Raw genomic sequence first — 17,954 nt, 5'->3', positions numbered from 1 at the left:
ACTAGACGTCCATACGTATCACTGACAATTCCTATGCAATCTAGAGTACCGTCCATACCTATCACTGATAATTCCTATGTAATCTAGAGTACGATGATGCTAACCTCAAATTTGCTAACCAATTGAGCGAGATCATTCAATGACAGACACATTGGTGTTACAAAACCATTTTCTGAAGTAATGGCAATAGAGTATCATGTATCTTGTCAATATCAGGCCAGATAGTGGTTTGTCATCTTAAACAACGCCTTTTCTACACCCTCCTCAGCCCTTCTCTTTCTTGAAAGCAACACCTCTGGGCAGACGGGAGGATACAATAGAATAAGAAATATAGTCTTCTTACCCTCAAAAAAACAAGAAAGAAATCTAGTCTTCTTGGAACAGGATTCGACTGAAGGGAGCTGGTTTATTGAGAATAAAGTCTAGGTGAACGAGGACTCTTAACTGTATCAGAAATTGTCTACAATGTTCAGTTTTATTCAAAATGGTCAATGGCCTACTCAGACTATAAAGATACACATAATCGAAATAGGCTTTCGCCCCGCTTTACAGATAAAGCAACCTGCCTGTGTATTTAAATTGAGTAAATTTCACAAAATTGCATGTCTTCTAATTGAAAGGGGTGCCCCTGTCTGTTTGTCGAAAAACTAATGTGAAAACCTATCCCAGAAGTACGGATTTGAGGATCAATCTCACAAAACTACAGATTTAGGGAGCACGTATATCACAGAAATTTTCCTAAAGATGTCTCTCACAGAACTACAGTACATTTTAAGAAACAAAGTAACCTAATTAGGATTAAATATATCACAAAACTATCTATTTAAGAATCAATTTCACAAAACTATAAGAACCAAAGTGTATCCCAAAATTACAGATGCGATAATATGTTGCTTAAACTTAGTCAGATGTGATAGTTTGTACATTAAACTTGTAATTTTGTGAACTTTACTCATTTAAATTAGGAAAAAAGTATGCCCTCTCTTCTAATCGCTAATCTGTACTGTACTACTTCTCTACCTATCCCTTTCACTTCTCTTCCCAGCCAAGCCAGGTTCCTGATTTCTCGATTTTTGTAGAAGTTTTAATTAGACTGCTAACATCGCAGTGCTGGCGTGTAAAATTGATGCTCGTTCATGTCACGAGTTGTTCTTGTTAGCACAAAATCATCTGCGATAGGGCCAAGGGGGTTAAGTGAACTTTTTCAAGAGATCAAAGTTGAAAACACCAACCAGTTTCAGAGTTCAAGGTTGAAAAATGAACTTCTACAATAGCTCAGGTTTGAAAAGTGGACATTCTTCAAAATCTGCCTATAGTCACCGAAAATGAAATAAAAACGTCACTGAGTTTGAAAGAAGCGAGAGGGAGATATGCATGTAAATCAGGGCGGTGGGTAAAATATTCACAGCAGTTTCGTTGTGGTTGGTTGGCTGATGAGGAAGTCCATAAATCTGACTTGTAGTACTACTGGACAGTGCTGCACTGCATTGAATGGCAATTAATGGTGTGGGTGAGCGCCCTTGAATGAATGTACACAATAGCTCTCTCAATTCCACGGTGCTGCTACTGTCTACATAAACGAGTGAAATGCATTGGGCAAGGTTGCGAGGTGGAGAAATCAGAGAGCACCAGACAGAAGGCAAGTACGCAGAGTCAGAGGTGAAAAAGAAAGGGGAAAAGAGAACAAAACAAGGGGAGCTCTTTGGTTTCAATGGGTTTGATCAGCGGAGGGGAGTTCTTCAAGATCTTGGCGTTCCTCTGTTTCGTCAGATTATCTCAAGGTACATTCCATCTGCTTGAGCTTATCTATGCTTCTCAAAACTGCGTCTCCCCTAGAAAAAAGCTCAATGGTTCAGAGTTGGAGTTTTGATCCCTCGATGTTTACCTTCTTTGTTTCTGCCGATAAGCTTGTTGTTATACCCACCATGGCTATTATCCACAGATTTTGAACTGGCTTAGGAGCATGGGCCTTTATTTAGACATTTTGGCTACATTCGTTGATAACAAAGGCAACTTGTCATCTATTTCTAATTATCCTACATTATGATTTTGATATTGTTTCCTTAGTCCTGAAGTGGCACTTTGTCGTTGTAAGAATGTTTGGCATGTAATGGTACATAAGAAAGCGTCATTTCCAAGTAAAAGGCTGGAAAAACAAGGTGTGGAATCTGGAAAAGATGTACCTTCTTTTCACAACCTGTAGAATTATTTATAACCAGAAGAAACCTGATGAAAAGCAGGAAGAGTTAGCATAACCAGGTTGAGACATCCTCATATATATCAAGATAGAAGAAGAAAACTGACTGAAATAGTATTAACCTGTACCAAGCAGCTCCAGGCAATAATATCAAACACTTAAACTTGCAGGAAGAAAACATTCCGCCACACCGGATCTCCCTCCCCTCCGGAAGGCGAGCAGTTTCTCCAAAATCCAGCATGAAGCATATGACTACATCATTGTCGGCGGGGGCACGGCTGGATGCCCATTGGCAGCAACGCTGTCGAAAAAGTACAAGGTGCTGTTGCTTGAGAGAGGTGGATCTCCATATGGCAACCGCAACATCTCATACCTTGAGAACTTCCACATTTGCTTGACCGATGAATCGAAGAATTCCCCATCTCAGGGATTCATCTCCACTGATGGTGTCATCAATTCCCGAGCAAAGGTTCTAGGTGGCGGAACATGTATAAATGCCGGCTTCTACAGCCGAGCCAACCGAAGGTACGCAATGTGTCATGTTTTCAGCTATCTAACCTAGCTTAAGATCCATTTACTGTGCAAATAAACTTAAGCGAAAGTTAAAATAAGTAGTTATTTAATAACCTGAATAGGAAATATCGATATCAAAAGATGGGAATAATCCTGTTTGATCTTACTATCACAAGAATTAAGTGGTTCAGCATGGTTGATCAGATATACCAGGATATTTCACAGCTATTCAATCTGAAGCCCCACTGTAGGTGTGTTAGTATGTCACATTCACAAAGCAGTGTTCATATCTTCTGTCTTAAGCAAAGATTAGACCAGTCTCAACACTAAAGAGTCAACAAAATGGCTGATGGGAGAAGCCAACGATCTTAGAGGTAGCCATAAAAGTTATTACTAAAAAACCTTTTCAGCCCCATAACTGTACCTGGTCTTGAAATACCTTATGCTCTGACTGGAGATTTGTCACATGTTTTTTCACATGGATTTTTCATAGCTTCTAGTTGAGTATCATAGTGGTAGAATTTATTTTGCAGTTGCAGGACAGATATCAGACGCATTAATTGTCGCTCAACAACATTAGAGCTAGCAGGGGAGTAATTAGATTTGGAGGGAAGCCAGTAAGGCTATGTGACTTTCTTATTGGAGTTTATATAGCTGCACACCGATGCATACTATGGAGTGGTGAAGGACTGAAAATGAGCATCGAAGAAAAGTTGCAAAAGATCACTAATACATTTTTGTTTGATTTGGTAACATAGAATGATGAATAACCAAATAGCCGAATTCCACTAAAGTTTGCCATAAGTCCTGAAAGGCTTAGAATGTCGTGGCAGAATTCATTAACCATTGCAGTAGCTGAGTTTTTTGAAACATCTGCAGTGTCAAACTAGAAAAATATATGCCAGTTATTACAGGAACCTTATAAGAATATAAGAAGGAAATTGCTCGCATAAGCATACGGCCAACTATAACTATAAGATAGCATAAAATCTGGTTTCGACAAGACGGGCAACTGTGCCTATTGGACTGAACCTATCATGTCAAACATTAGTATTAGTAAGGCCTTATAAGTTTGTAACCAATTATCATGCGCTTGTCCATGCAGATTTGTGAAGGATGCAGGATGGGATGAAGAGTTGGTGAATCAGTCCTACCCCTGGGTCGAAGAGAGGATTGTTTATTGGCCAAAGATTGCACCTTGGCAAGCTGCCCTTCGTGATGGGCTGCTTGAAGCAGGGGTATCGCCTTACAATGGATATACCTATGACCATCTCTTTGGAACCAAAGTTGGGGGAACCATCTTTGATGAGGCTGGGTACCGGCACACTGCTGCTGACCTCCTAGCTGCTGCAAATCCTGACAACCTCAGAGTGCTGCTTCATGCTAGTGTGAACAAAGTAATTTTCAAAACGAGACATGGTAAGCGATAATAATCCAAGTAAGTAGTAGCTCTTATAATCACAAAAAAATTCCATGGTAGAAAAGAACAAAGCACCCAGTGAGAAATCTGGTAACTGGAGATCTCAGAAGTTTCAGGAAATTGTTTCACAAAATTTAGGACAAATTTAACTTATTTGTAGAAAAAGGAAACTGAACAGAAAATGGTGTTTTGAGGATTCAAACCCACGAGTTCACGGCGTCCACTTATAAAGCATGATGAGCATATGTGCCTTTAATATGATGACTGTGTTTGTCAATAATTTTGCTTCTGGCTGAATGTAGTTAGTTTTGGTCAATAATTTTGCACCGGACATACAATTTCCTCCATAATCTGTATCCACTTCCATAAGAAGGAAGCTACGAAAACACATACTTAAAACAAAAACATTAGGTACTGCAGAATCATATTGTTATAGTAACCTCATCTCTTGCACAGGACATCAGAAACAGAGTGCTATTGGGGTTCAATTCAAGGATGAGAATGGTGGGCACCATCAAGCCTTTCTCAGCCAAAAGAGAGGCAGCGAGATTATTGTCTCTGCCGGTGCAATTGGAAGCCCCCAGCTGTTATTGATCAGCGGTATTGGACCAAGGAGTGAACTTAAGAAGCATAACATTTCTATAGTTTTTCACAACGAACACGTGGGTAAAGGGATGTCAGACAACCCACTGAGCTCCGTATTTATACCCACCAAGGATCCCCCAAAGCAATCTCTTATTGAGACTGTTGGAATAACTGATGATGGTGTGTTTATCGAAGCCAGCAGCGGTTTCGGCCAGACAGGGGACAGCATCCACTGCCACCATGGAATCATGTCTGCTGAGGTTTGGCATCAATCATGATTGTTACCTGAAATAAAATTCGAGGATTTCATTACAGTTTACAAGTATCATGGTGCATTTCAGTTAACAAAAGTATCATGGTAGTGCATTTCAGTTAACAAAAGTATCATGGTAGTGCATTTCAGTTTACAAAACTGTCATGGTGCATCACAAAAGCTTTTGAGCAAAACAATACATCTTGCACGACCAATCTATAAAAATATGCACCCTAAAATGGGCTTTTTGGAACCAACTTCCCAAGCTTTATCTGTTAAGCTTTAGCTTGCAGGTGCCCAAGATAAGCATATAAACAAATCAGAATATATACTAACATGTAGGTAAGAATCAAATTATGCAGCAGCTACACTCATTTGCAACTACCTACTTTCCTATTTGTATCACATAATAAAATTTTCTGAATTCCTTATCGTCAATGTTATAAACTAGAGTTATCTTTCAAAGTACTGAAAAGGCTTTCGCCCCACTTTATATATAAAGCAAACCGCCCGAGCCACAATCATCCAAACACAGGCATATACTTCCTTAGAAGCACGGCAGTTTTCATGCTTATGACCTTTTGGCATTCTAATGCAGATTGGGCAGTTATCGACGATTCCTCCAAAGGACAGAAGTTTAGAAGCAGTCCATAAGTATGTACGTAACAAAAATAGCCTGCCCAAAGAAGTATTCCATGGAGGGTTTATTCTTTCGAAGATTGATGGCCCGCTGTCTACTGGCAATCTAGTTCTTGTGGACACTGATCCCAACAGCAATCCTATCGTCACCTTCAACTACTTCAAGCATCCACAGGATCTGAGACGATGTGTTTACGGGATCAAGACCATAGAGAAAATAATTAGTACAAACACTTTCTCAAACTTCACTCCCAAAGATGGTGGATATTCAATGGAAAAACTGCTCAATATGAGTGTAGCAGCTAACATAAACCTGATACCGAAGCATACAGATGACAGCACATCCTTGGAGCAGTTTTGCAGGGATACAGTGGTCACCATCTGGCATTACCATGGAGGATGCCATGTAGGCAAGGTGGTTGACCAACAGTACAAAGTGATTGGCGCCTCAGGCCTCCGGGTAATTGACGGATCAACCCTATCCAGGTCGCCAGGAACAAACCCACAAGCCACAGTCATGATGATGGGCAGGTACAGCACAGAAACATAATATAGTTTGCATTTTATTAAATTCATTTGAAATCCAGGGTTTGATCTTTCTTTGTTGTATTTGACGTGCAGATACATGGGAGTAAAGATCTTAAGGGAAAGGTTAGGACGGGCGGCTGGAGTATAATAGATACTTGGACATTATTATCTTGTTCATCATGTAAGAATGTGACTTAGGAGAGAAGTAAATAGTAATTTTTGAAGAGATTCATCAACGACCACCAAAGAAAGAAGCACTAGTATTATCATCTGTATTCTTACCATTCATGTGGAAATATATATATATATGGCCTACCAAAATATTATGTTACATTCACATTCCCACCCTTTTTGCTCCAAAGGATCTTCAAAAATAAAGCATTCATATGATAGTTTCTTACACTGTGGACAAGACAAACTCTACGAAATGTAATCATAGACTATGAAACATTTTGATTCATGAAGAATCAATGTGCAGAGAGTGCGATGTTATCTAGAACTACAGAAAATGATACTAACATGTCAGAAAATAGCGCCAAACAGATAAAAAAATATACGGCCGGGGGGCAGATCTTCTAACCATCTGTTGTTGGTAGAAGCAGAGGTGAATTCTCCAAATCACAAGGAAGTAACCTCTCTTGTCCCCTAATGGCTTCTTCAGGTACTGGTCCAGGCAACAATGAGGATGATGATGAACATCAACGACAGAAAGTAAAAGAATCTCACTCATACACTTTAAGATTTCACTCAACTATATCCAGTCGTGTGCTTCCCATCCTGCAAACTGCAGGCGATTTTTGTTCCCATTCTGTATTACAACGAGCACCTTCCACAACAAATAATTTGTATCACGTATTTTGGTCTGCATCGCGTGATAAGATCAAGAGTAGTAGTGAAATTGCAACAAATTGTATCAACAGAAGGTTATTAAAGCTTGGCATGACATTAAGTTGGATTTACCTGATTCTTTTTGTTCTGGCTACCTGGACCTGGAGCACCGTCACCCATCTGACATGAATCATCGGGAGCTCCTCCGTGTTGCCGTGCTTGCCCAGTTGGCCAGGTGACTTGTCTCCCGCTCGTCAGACCACCTCCTCGCACACCGAACGAACATGCAATTACCAAAAACTTCAGAATCTTCAGAAATTTAGGGGTTCAGTTCAGCAATGTACTCTGCACTTCACATACAATCTGAACAGAAACGGCGGCGACGCCTCGGGGAGACCGAGGCCGATGTAGAGCAGCAACGCGAGCGCGACCTGCAGCAGCGCTGGAACCAAATTCTTCCGGCGCCTGTCCGCTCGCGCGCGAGGGCACCGGTGAGGCTGCTGGTCGTTGCCTCTGGCAGCGTCGTCTCAGCGGAGGCATCTAGCGGCAGGAGAGGGCCGTCGTCTGGACGTTGGCGGCGCAACCACGGTGGTGCGACGGGGCAGAGGACAGAAGATGCCAAACTCCCGCTTGCCGCGCTCCTCCTTCACGCCGACCTCCTGCTCGAAGCGGCGGCCGCGGTTGTCCTAGAGGTGTACCTGCATTCCACCTAGTCAGGCCCGGCGATGCAATTTTGGAGCCAAAATCACTGTTTCGACCTTTCTTAGTAACTTTAATAAAAAAACTCTTTCACTTTTTGTAGCATGATCCCTACCTCTGATAACGCCAAGGCTTTCAAAATCACTGTTTTGATCTTTCTTAGTAACTTTAGTAAGAAAAAAATCTTTCAGATTTTGTAGCATGACCCGAACCTCTGGTAACGTGAATGCTTTTGGCGTTTCTTTCTCACACATATATGCCACAGGCGGGCATGGTGGGCCTGACGGCGCCGGCTTAGGCACCGCGGTGGTGCCGTAGCCGGTCAGGCGGCGGCGGCCTGGATCCATCGTCCAGTCCCCGGCAGAGATGGCGGCGATCCGTGCACGAGATGCTTGATGGAGGTCCTTCGAACGGATCTGGGTGAAAACTTGCTTTCGGCTTACTGCCAAAGCCGGCAGTGGCGGCGCTATTTTGCGACATTCCCTTCTTGAAGGCATCGCCGAGGAGAGTTTCAAGGTCACTGTCTGCTACCTCCGGAGGAAATCCTAGATCAGTTGATCGGAAGACGGCGGCGTTCTTATGTCGTTCCCCCCTTGGGGGCGTCGTTCTTGGAGGTGTGCACGGGCTCGAGGGACCAGTGGACCGCATCTTAGGTGGAGCGGTGCTTCATCCTACACATTGAAGGCGACGGATCTCGACGGCGTGGCGCAGTGCAGATTCAGCGTCCGATGTGCGAGGATGGACTCGCGCAGGAGGACGACGCTGTCTGGCGTCGTGGTGGCATCGATGGCAGAGAGACCTGGCACGGTAGATGCAACAGTACAGCTCTGAAGATGGATTGGTGGCAGGTGGCGGCGGCGGCCTCATACCCGGCAGGCGTCCGGGTTGACGAGTGCGCCGGACTGGTGGGTGCCCCATACCCGGAAGACGTCCTGGTTGGAACCTCAGGTCATAGATGTTAGGTTTGGCTGCGAGGTCTGTTTGATATTAGGCCCAGACTATCAGCATCCCTACATCAACTGGATAGGAGTAGCAGCAGATGTTGCCTAGACGGTGACTTTAGTCTTACTATTGTATGACTTTGTAAGGTTTTATGTGAATAATTAATAAAGTGGCTGCATGCATCGTCGAGATGCACAGGCCGGGGGTCCTCCTTCATTTAAAAAAAATATATGCCAAAGTGCCTAGCGTTTCTGCCCTGAATAGATAAGCGGCAGTGTTCCCGAAGATAAGACGATAAGTGGTGGGCATGCGTAACTGGAAATGCCCCAAGCCCTAGCAGGGTAGAAACGCCGGGATATGTGGCGTTTCCGGTAATGCGTGGCGGTTCAGCGTTTTTACCCTATCACGTAGAAGATCGACGGCTACTCAGCAGGTCGTGATCAGGCCAGAAACATCAATATCACCAACGTTGCATAGTATAGCAAAAACACTGTGGCTTTTGATGTTTCAAAAAAGGTCAAATCGTGCAAAAGTTTTCAGACGGGTTTGCTAAAGTTAGTAAAAAGGCCGAAACAATGATTTTGGCCCAATTTTGGGCTTAGCTAAGTTGCATTGAAATTTTAGCCTTCACGAGCCTCAAACACCTGCCAGCCAGGCCGTGAGAAGTCAATATCTATTTGACGCTTATAGCGCTATTTGCAGTCTGTGTAGGCGCTAACCTTTCATTAGGATGTAGGTGGTAAATGGACCGACCAATCCATGAGCGGTCGCTGTTTTGTTTTTGCATGTTTCATCAGTGCCTTTTCTCGAGCTTCTAGAAGCTTTCGATGAATTTTTTCTTTCCTTTTTCCTGTTTTTATGTTTAGTTTTTTCTTTGTTCTCGTGATTTTTTTCAAATGTGTGAACTCTTTTTGAATTTGTGAGCTTTTTCAAATATACAAACCTTTTTCATGTTTTCTGAAGTTGTTTTCATATTTTATGGAGTTTTACAATTTCATGAACTTTTTTTATTTTTGTTTTTTTAGTTCTTGTTTTTCTTTAAGTCAACGATTATCCGGTCAATGGTCAACCAATCCAGTGGTCAACCGGTTTAACCTAGCTTCATGGGTCGACCAACAGTTCATGCGCGTGAGCGCCAATTGGGGAATGGTCAAATCGGCAATAATAGGAGCTCTCGCGTGAGGAACGATCGGATCGGTAGTTTCCACTCAGCCAGTCTCGTCTCGTCTCGTGCAGGCAAGGGGAATGTGACGCCGAGCTCATGCGAGTGGGGAGATGGCACGACCTCGCACATGTCCCCGAAAAATTGGTGGTAGTAATTGTTGGAAATATTCCCTAGATGCAATAATATTGTATTATTATATTTCCATATTCATAGTTAAGAGTTTATATTCCATGCTATAACTGCTATAATCCTGGAATATGCGATATAGTGGAAAACTCATATGCACGTGTGGAATGATAAACGGAATAAAATAGGTTCTCAATCTCGCCTCTAAGACTGGCTCAAGTGTTGTTGGTGATCACGTTTTTTCGGATCTTCGGATATCGTTAAGTGTAATGATAGTCCTAAAACAACATTGAGGGTATGACGTTAGAAGAATGATCATATTGAATTGACCCAATACTTGTCTGTTATACTATGTGATTATATCGTCTGAAATCATCTATTATAACACAGAGTGTTAGCACGTGTTTTTAGTTCCACAGACCATGAGAGTGTCTCGGTAACTTCCTACCAGACGGTGGGCTTTGGGGTTGCTCAAGTGCCATTTTGTAACAAGGTGATCATAACGACAACTTTCAGGCTCACCGGGAAGTTTGACAAGTGACTGGACAGCTCGAGAGTGGGATTTGCTCCTCCGATGATGGAGAGATATTATTAGGGCCCTCTCGGTGTGACGGCATTCATCATCGTCTGGCCAAACATAGGTGACTACGTCACGGGGATGCCGGAACACGTCAACGAGAAAGAAGAACAAAACCAGTAACGGGAGGAACGATATAGTGAGCATGGTGATGACTCTGGAGGATGCCAATGCACACCGGGTTTTGTAAAGTATCGTGAAGCAAAGGGAACATCACATGATAACCAAATATTCACTCGAATATCATTCGTGTAATCACAGGGACCGATATGGATGTACACGTTTCCGCTATCATTCATTGAACGAAGGAGTTTCATTCATGTCTATGATTTACCGAACCTACCGGGTCACAAACTTAAGGTAATCACGATCTGCTGAGTGTTATTGGTGCGGGAGTGATGAGAATATGTTTGTGGAATTGTTTCATTAACATCCGGAATAGTTCCGGAAGCGTTTCAGGGTCACCGGAAGGGTTTTGCTGAATATCGGGTAATGCCGGGTATTACCAATTAATTATATATAGGTGAAAATGTTTCTAGGGATGTTAAATTATATATATAATGCTCTAAAAATGTTTAGCATCATCGGGCCTAAAAAGGCCAAGAGGTGGAAGGCAACTTGGGCCACAAGGGCCCAAGTGGAGTAGGCGCCTCCTTCCCTAAGGAGGGGCCGTATCCTACTAGGGAGGAGTACAACTCCTCCCCCGCTTGTGTGGCGCCCCAAGGAGGCTTTCCCTCCTTGGTGGCAGCCCTCCTCTTCCCCTCCAACCTATATATACTAGAGGATTTCCACCCTTTGGATACATAAGTTTTGAAGCTTCCTCTAGTTGATCTAGTGCACGTTCTAGTTGGTCCTAGTTGACTAATTAGAGTGAGCCCTAGCCACCTCTAATCCTCATAATTAGAAGCCCCATGTGGTTCTAATCTCCTCCCTCTAATTCTCCGGCGACGATTAGCTCTGGACTGCGAAGCGCTGCCGGATCGTGAAGACTGTACGCTTGCAACCAAGTAGAGAGGTTGTGCTTTCGGTCTCCCGTTCGAGGGATCGTTCGTGGGTGGTTGCGGGATCGTCATCAACGTTCAAGGGAGTTCAAGTACGATCGACGCCGACTCGTCTACTTCCGCTGCACTCCCGGAGTCGGTAACAATCGTTGACTACAACCCATTATGCATCTTCATATTGTTCCTGGGTGATCGTAGGGCGATTTTTTTGTTTTCTACTAGGTTTCCCAACAGTGGCATCATGAGCGGTTCTATGAGTAGATGCAGGTTGTGATCTATATCACATGTGGATGTGAGGGTGATGTTCTTGCTATGCTTCCCTCAAGTGTTGCTTTGATTCAGTTCATTGACGGCATGGTGTCGGCTTTCACAAGGTTCTGACAATCGATCGGCTCTGGCCGTCGAGGATATGCTAACAGTTCCTTGGGCTTCACCATAGTCAATAATAGTGAACCGCCGCATATGCAAGGGGCCAATGAAGATGGATGATCTTCTAGGGGATCACGTGTATTAGACGAAGTTTAGTGTGGGGGACAAGATTTTTAATTAAGTCTCTTCTTTCACACACCACGAAAGTTAATCTAACAACAAGGATTATCACTTTATGGTGTGCACGTAGGTTGCTAGGTTTATTCGGAAAGCCTAAAAACCACGTAATTAAAATTTGCCAAACCGATTAGAGGACATCTAACTTGGTTTTGCAGGGTTTGCATATGATGTGGTATAGCCTTCGTCGTGATAATGAGTTTATGTATGAGATGGTTATATGTTGTAATGTTAAGTGGCCTGCGCGTCACGGCATGATGGCTGGAGCCACGAGATTTCCACCTTAATATAAATATTGTAGAGATAGGTTACAGGTGATGGTGGCAAGTTGTACACAGAGGACCCCGACGAGGAGAAGGTGTACCAAGACGCGGGACGAGGAGCTATAACTTCGTTCCACAACAGAATTTCAGATTTTGGTTCCACAGCAACGTTTTCTGAAACGGTAGCCACTGCAACATTTTCTGAGATTGCCGCCACAACAGTGAAATATTGGCTGTCATGTCGCTTCAACTGGAGAGATTGAAGACGATCACGGAGAACTCCCAGCGCCCAGGGTTATACCATATCATGCTATTATGAATTGCCTGAGATGTTTATTCCTTTGTTGTTTGCACCCTTTGATTGTGCAGTAGTCAATTATTAGGGTGATCTCTCACAGTAAATATCAAGCTAAAAGATGCTCTTCCCAGTGTTGCAACCGTCTATAACATGTAGCGTTCCGGAGTGGGTCATGTCCACATGAGCACAAACGGGACACGAGGTGTAAGACGAGGATGGTCAGACCATGCTTGTAGATATCACTCGGTTGTCTTGAAGTTCTAGCAGAATCGTTCTGAGCTCGGAGCACAAAGCATCGAAAGATGAACAAGAGTCATATGGAGATATGATCGGCAAAAGTTTGCCCACCGGCCAAAATTCTTGTCATCAGTGATTTCCACATCAATGGTGAGAACTAGGCTTGGATCTTGAGTCACTCACTATCAATTATGAGAGATATTGATTTGAGTGGGAGCACAGTTATGTATTAATTAGGTTTAATAACTAGTGCAAATTAATTATGAACAATGTCTATGTGTAGTTTGCATTATAGTTGTAGAATTATGGCTCACAGTTCCATCTTTGTTGTTGAAATTGATTGACTGTTATTTATCTGGTTGAAACTTTATGTTTGGGAGGAACTTTATTTTTGGGAGGATTGTCCTCTAAAAGTGCCAAGAAGGATTTTGTCCTACTGCATGTTTACAATACTCTCTTGCTGATGCTATGGATGAACAAGACTCACGTCCGTTGATCCAAAATCTAGAATTGCATTACGATCTGCTTGCTTCCAAGAAACCCGAACTTCAAAATGTTTGGGACAGTTATGTGATATTCTTGGAACTAGAAATTGTTTTCGGAAACAAACAAAGGCTAAAAGATATGCGATATATAAAGAAGTGTTTTGTTTGCAAATTCTAGTGAAATGTTCAACTGTGTTTAAGACTGAAATGTGTAAGATCCGGAAGAAAGCCAGTCATGTGTTGATGGTGAAAACTTGTAGAGAAAGAACAAAACCAAAGGATGTAATGAGACTTACATGCCTAGGAAAATTTGGGGCTGACGCCACTCTTAAAGTTGTTGTTTATTCTGAGAATAAGAGAAATATTGAAGTAAAACTGGAAGAAGTAAAAGGCAGAAAGAAAAGAAGACCGGAGTCTCCAACTCATATATGAATGTCATACAAGTTATGAGATGCAGAGGCGGTTGGTCAAGCACAGTGTAGTTCTTGGAAAAAATTGATCAATTTGTTGATCACTGATTCTTCGGTATTGTGGTTAAAAGGTTAATCACAAGGATATCGACTCGATTGCATATTATTGCAAATCGTTGCAAGAAACTTCGAACGGCCTAAATGACCAACAAATAATGAGGTTAAAATATTTTGATGGATTGTGAAAGGTTACAGTATTTCTATCCGTGTATTTCCTCTGTATTTATTACTATCATAATTCATTTTAGAGTTTTTGTACACTCTAGCCCATTGCATAGAAGTTGCAAGGAGGTTCTTCATGACAGAATAATAGTTGTTCGATGTTATGAAGGAGGTTGTCCATGACAGAAAAATAATTGTTCGACATTATGAACAAAATGGCATAATCTTATTGTGAATAAGATGTATGTTATGAATATTGATAATAAAATTGAACTTCCATAACACTGACGCTAAATGTCGCAAGACTAAAAGAATACCACATGTGTGTGGCACTACATTTAGTCACATTGGAGAAACTAGCATGGAGAAATTTCACAGTGATGAATTTTAAAGTCATCTGATTGAGAATCATCTGACACTTGCAAGTTTTGTTTAATTAGTAAATAAACTAAAATACCGTTCACAGGCCATAGAGAACGAGCAACAAAATAATTGGCAATCTGCATATCGATGTGTGTAGTCCAATAAGTGTTGTTACAAGCAATGGATTTATCTATCTTCAAGGATGACTCAAGTAGATATTTATATTTACTAACTGAGACATAAATCTGGATCTTTTGAAGTGTTTCAAAAGGTTTTCAGAATGAAGTAGAAATTATTATAACAAGAAAATTATGTTTCTACAGGATTGTAGAAAAGAATATTTGAGTTACAAATTTAGCGAATGTCTGATGAGCTATAAAAGAATTTTATAGCTTGCACCTCATAGAAACACTACTGAGAGTAGATTGTTCTAAGTAGATGCAATCAAACTATGTATGACATGATGAGATCAAAGATGACATTAATTATTTCGCCAATATACTTTCAAAGTGATGTTGGGGATCGTAGCAGAAATTTAAAATTTTCTACGCATCACCAAGATCAATCTATGGAGTTTACTAGCAACGAGAGGGAAGGAGTGCATCTACATACCCTTGTAGATCGCGAGCGGAAGCGTTCAAGAGAACGAGGTTGATGGAGTCGTACTCGTCGTGATCCAAATCACCGATGATCCTAGCGCCGAACGGACGGCACCTCCGCGTTCAACACACGTACGGTTGGGAGAGATGTCACCTCCTTCTTGATCCAGCAAGGGGGAAGGAGAGGTTGATGGAGATCCAGCAGCACGACGGCATGGTGGTGGAAGCAGCGGGGATCTCGGCAGGGCTTCGCCAAGCTTAGCGAGAGGGAGAGGTGTTACGGGGGGAGAGGGAGGCGCCAGGGGCTTGGGTGCGCAGCCCTCCCTCCCCCCTTTATATAGGGGCCCTGGGGGGGCGCCGGACCCTAGAGATCCCATCTCAAGGGGGGGCGGCGGCCAAGGGGGGACTTGCCCCCCAAGTCAGGTGGGGCGCCCCCCACCCCCAGGGTCTCCAACCCTAGGCGCAGGGGGAGGCCCATGGGGGGCGCACCAGCCTACCAGGGGCTGGTTCCCTTCCCACTTCAGCCCATGGGGCCCTCCGGCATAGGTGGCCACACCCGCTGGACCCCCGGGACCCTTCCGATGGTCCCGGTACAATACCGGTGACCCCCGAAACTTTCCCGGTGGCCGAAACTGGACTCCCTATATATAAATCTTTACCTCCGGACCATTCCAGAACTCCTCGTGATGTCCGAGATCTCATCCGGGACTCCGAACAACTTTCGGGTTACCGCATACTAATATCTCTACAACCCTAGCGTCACCGAACCTTAAGTGTGTAGACCCTACGGGTTCGGGAGACACACAGACATGACCGAGACGACTCTCCGGTCAATAACCAACAGCGGGATCTGGATACCCATGTTGGCTCCCACATGCTCCTCGATGATCTCATCGGATGAACCACGATGTCGAGGATTCAAGTAATCCCGTATACAATTCCCTTTGTCAATCGGTACGTTACTTGCCCGAGATTCGATCGTCGGTATCCCAATACCTCGTTCAATCTCGTTACCGACAAGTCACTTTACTCGTACCGTAATGCATGATCCCGTGAGCAATCACTTGGTCACATTGAGCTCATTATGATGATGCATTACTGAGTGGGCCCAGAGATACCTCTCCGTCATACGGAGTGACAAATCCCAGTCTCGATCTGTGCCAACCCAACAGACACTTTCGGAGATACCTGTAGTGCACCTTTATGGTCACCCAGTTACGTTGTGACGTTTGGTACACCCAAAGCATTCCTACGGTATCCGGGAGTTGCACGATCTCATGGTCTAAGGAAATGATACTTGACATTAGAAAAGCTTTAGCAAACGAACTACACGATCTAGTGCTATGCTTAGGATTGGGTCTTGTCCATCACATCATTCTCCTAATGATGTGATCCCGTTATCAATGACATCCAATGTCCATGGTCAGGAAACCGTAACCATCTATTGATCAACGAGCTAGTCAACTAGAGGCTCACTAGGGACATGTTATGGTCTATGTGTTCACACATGTATTACGATTTCCGGATAACACAATTATCGCATGAACAATAGCAATTATCATGAACAAGGAAATATAATAATAACCATTTTATTATTGCCTCTAGGGCATATTTCCAACAGTCTCCCACCTGCACTAGAGTCAATAATCTAGTTACATTGTGATGAATCGTACACCCATAGAGTTCTGGTGTTGATCATGTTTTGCCCATGGAAGAGGTTTAGTCAACGGATCTGCGACATTCAAATCCGTATGTACTTTACAAATATCTATGTCTCCATTTTGAACATTTTCACGAATGGAGTTGAAGCGACGCTTGATGTGCCTGGTCTTCTTGTGAAACCTGGGCTCCTTGGCAAGGGCAATAGCTCCAGTGTTGTAACAGAAGAGAGTCATCGGCCCCGATGCATTGGGAATAACTCCTAGGTCGGCAATGAACTCCTTCATCCAGATTGCTTCATGTGCTGCCTCCGAGGCTGCCATGTACTCCGCTTCACATGTAGATCCCACCACGACGCTTTGCTTGCAACTTCACCAGCTGACTGCCCCACCATTCAAAATATACACGTATCCGGTTTGTGACTTAGAGTCATCCAGATCTGTGTCGAAGCTAGCATCGACGTAACCCTTTACGACGAGCTCTTCGTCACCTCCATAAACGAGAAACATATCCTTAGTCCTTTTCAGGTACTTCAGGATGTTCTTGACCGCTGTCCAGTGTTCCATGCCGGGATTACTTTGGTACCTTCCTACCAAACTCACGGCAAGGTTTACATCAGGTCTGGTACACAGCATGGCATACATAATAGACCCTATGTCCGAGGCATAGGGGACGACACTCATCTTTTCTCTATCTTCTGCCATGGTCGGGCATTGAGCCGTGCTCAATCTCACACCTTGCAATACAGGCAAGAACCCCTTCTTGGACTGATCCATATTGAACTTCTTCAATATCTTGTCAAGGTATGTGCTTTGTGAAAGACCTATGAGGCGTCTCGATCTATCTCTATAGATCTTGATGCCTAATATGTAAGCAGCTTCTCCAAGGTCCTTCATTGAAAAACACTTATTCAAGTAGGCCTTTATACTTTCCAAGAATTCTATATCATTTCCCATCAATAGTATGTCATCCACATATAATATGAGAAATGCTACAGAGCTCCCACTCACTTTCTTGTAAACACAGGCTTCTCCATAAGTCTGTGTAAACCCAAACGCTTTGATCATCTCATCAAAGCGAATGTTCCAACTCCGAGATGCCTGCACCAACCCATAGATTGAGCACTGGAGCTTGCATACTTTGTCAGCATTCTTAGGATCGACAAAACCTTCCGGCTGCATCATATACAATTCTTCCTTAAGGAAGCCGTTAAGGAATGTCGTTTTGACGTCCATTTGCCATATTTCATAATCGTAGAATGCGGCAATTGCTAACATGATTCGGACGGACTTCAGCTTCGCTACGGGTGAGAAGGTCTCATCGTAGTCAACTCCTTGAACTTGTCGATAACCCTTAGCGACAAGTCGAGTTTTATAGATGGTAACATTTCCATCCGCGT

The 17,954-nt window shown here is 43.2% G+C and overlaps 1 protein-coding gene and 1 long non-coding RNA gene across 2 annotated transcripts; one reads left to right on the top strand and one right to left on the bottom strand.

Annotated features, from left to right (window-relative positions):
• Positions 1 to 1,496: 1,496 nt before the first annotated feature.
• LOC109769737 (protein HOTHEAD) lies at positions 1,497 to 6,472 on the top strand. Its single transcript, XM_020328462.4, has 6 exons — positions 1,497 to 1,781; positions 2,368 to 2,722; positions 3,816 to 4,129; positions 4,587 to 4,975; positions 5,567 to 6,138; positions 6,229 to 6,472. Exons 1-6 carry the CDS (start codon positions 1,712 to 1,714, stop codon positions 6,281 to 6,283), a joined length of 1,755 nt encoding a protein of 584 aa, XP_020184051.1. The 5' UTR covers positions 1,497 to 1,711; the 3' UTR covers positions 6,284 to 6,472.
• Positions 4,724 to 7,712, bottom strand: LOC109769738 (uncharacterized). Its single transcript, XR_002234394.4, has 5 exons — positions 7,324 to 7,712; positions 7,096 to 7,226; positions 6,888 to 6,997; positions 6,716 to 6,799; positions 4,724 to 5,000 (listed from the first exon to the last, which is right to left on the bottom strand). It is a non-coding gene; the product is annotated as an uncharacterized lncRNA (long non-coding RNA).
• Positions 7,713 to 17,954: the final 10,242 nt, after the last annotated feature.

This window comes from Aegilops tauschii, chromosome 3 (genome assembly GCF_002575655.3).
Source record: "Aegilops tauschii subsp. strangulata cultivar AL8/78 chromosome 3, Aet v6.0, whole genome shotgun sequence".
NCBI lineage: Eukaryota > Viridiplantae > Streptophyta > Magnoliopsida > Poales > Poaceae > Aegilops > Aegilops tauschii.
The sequence above is the reverse complement of the archived record's forward strand: the minus strand, read 5'-3'. Positions and strand labels throughout refer to the sequence as shown.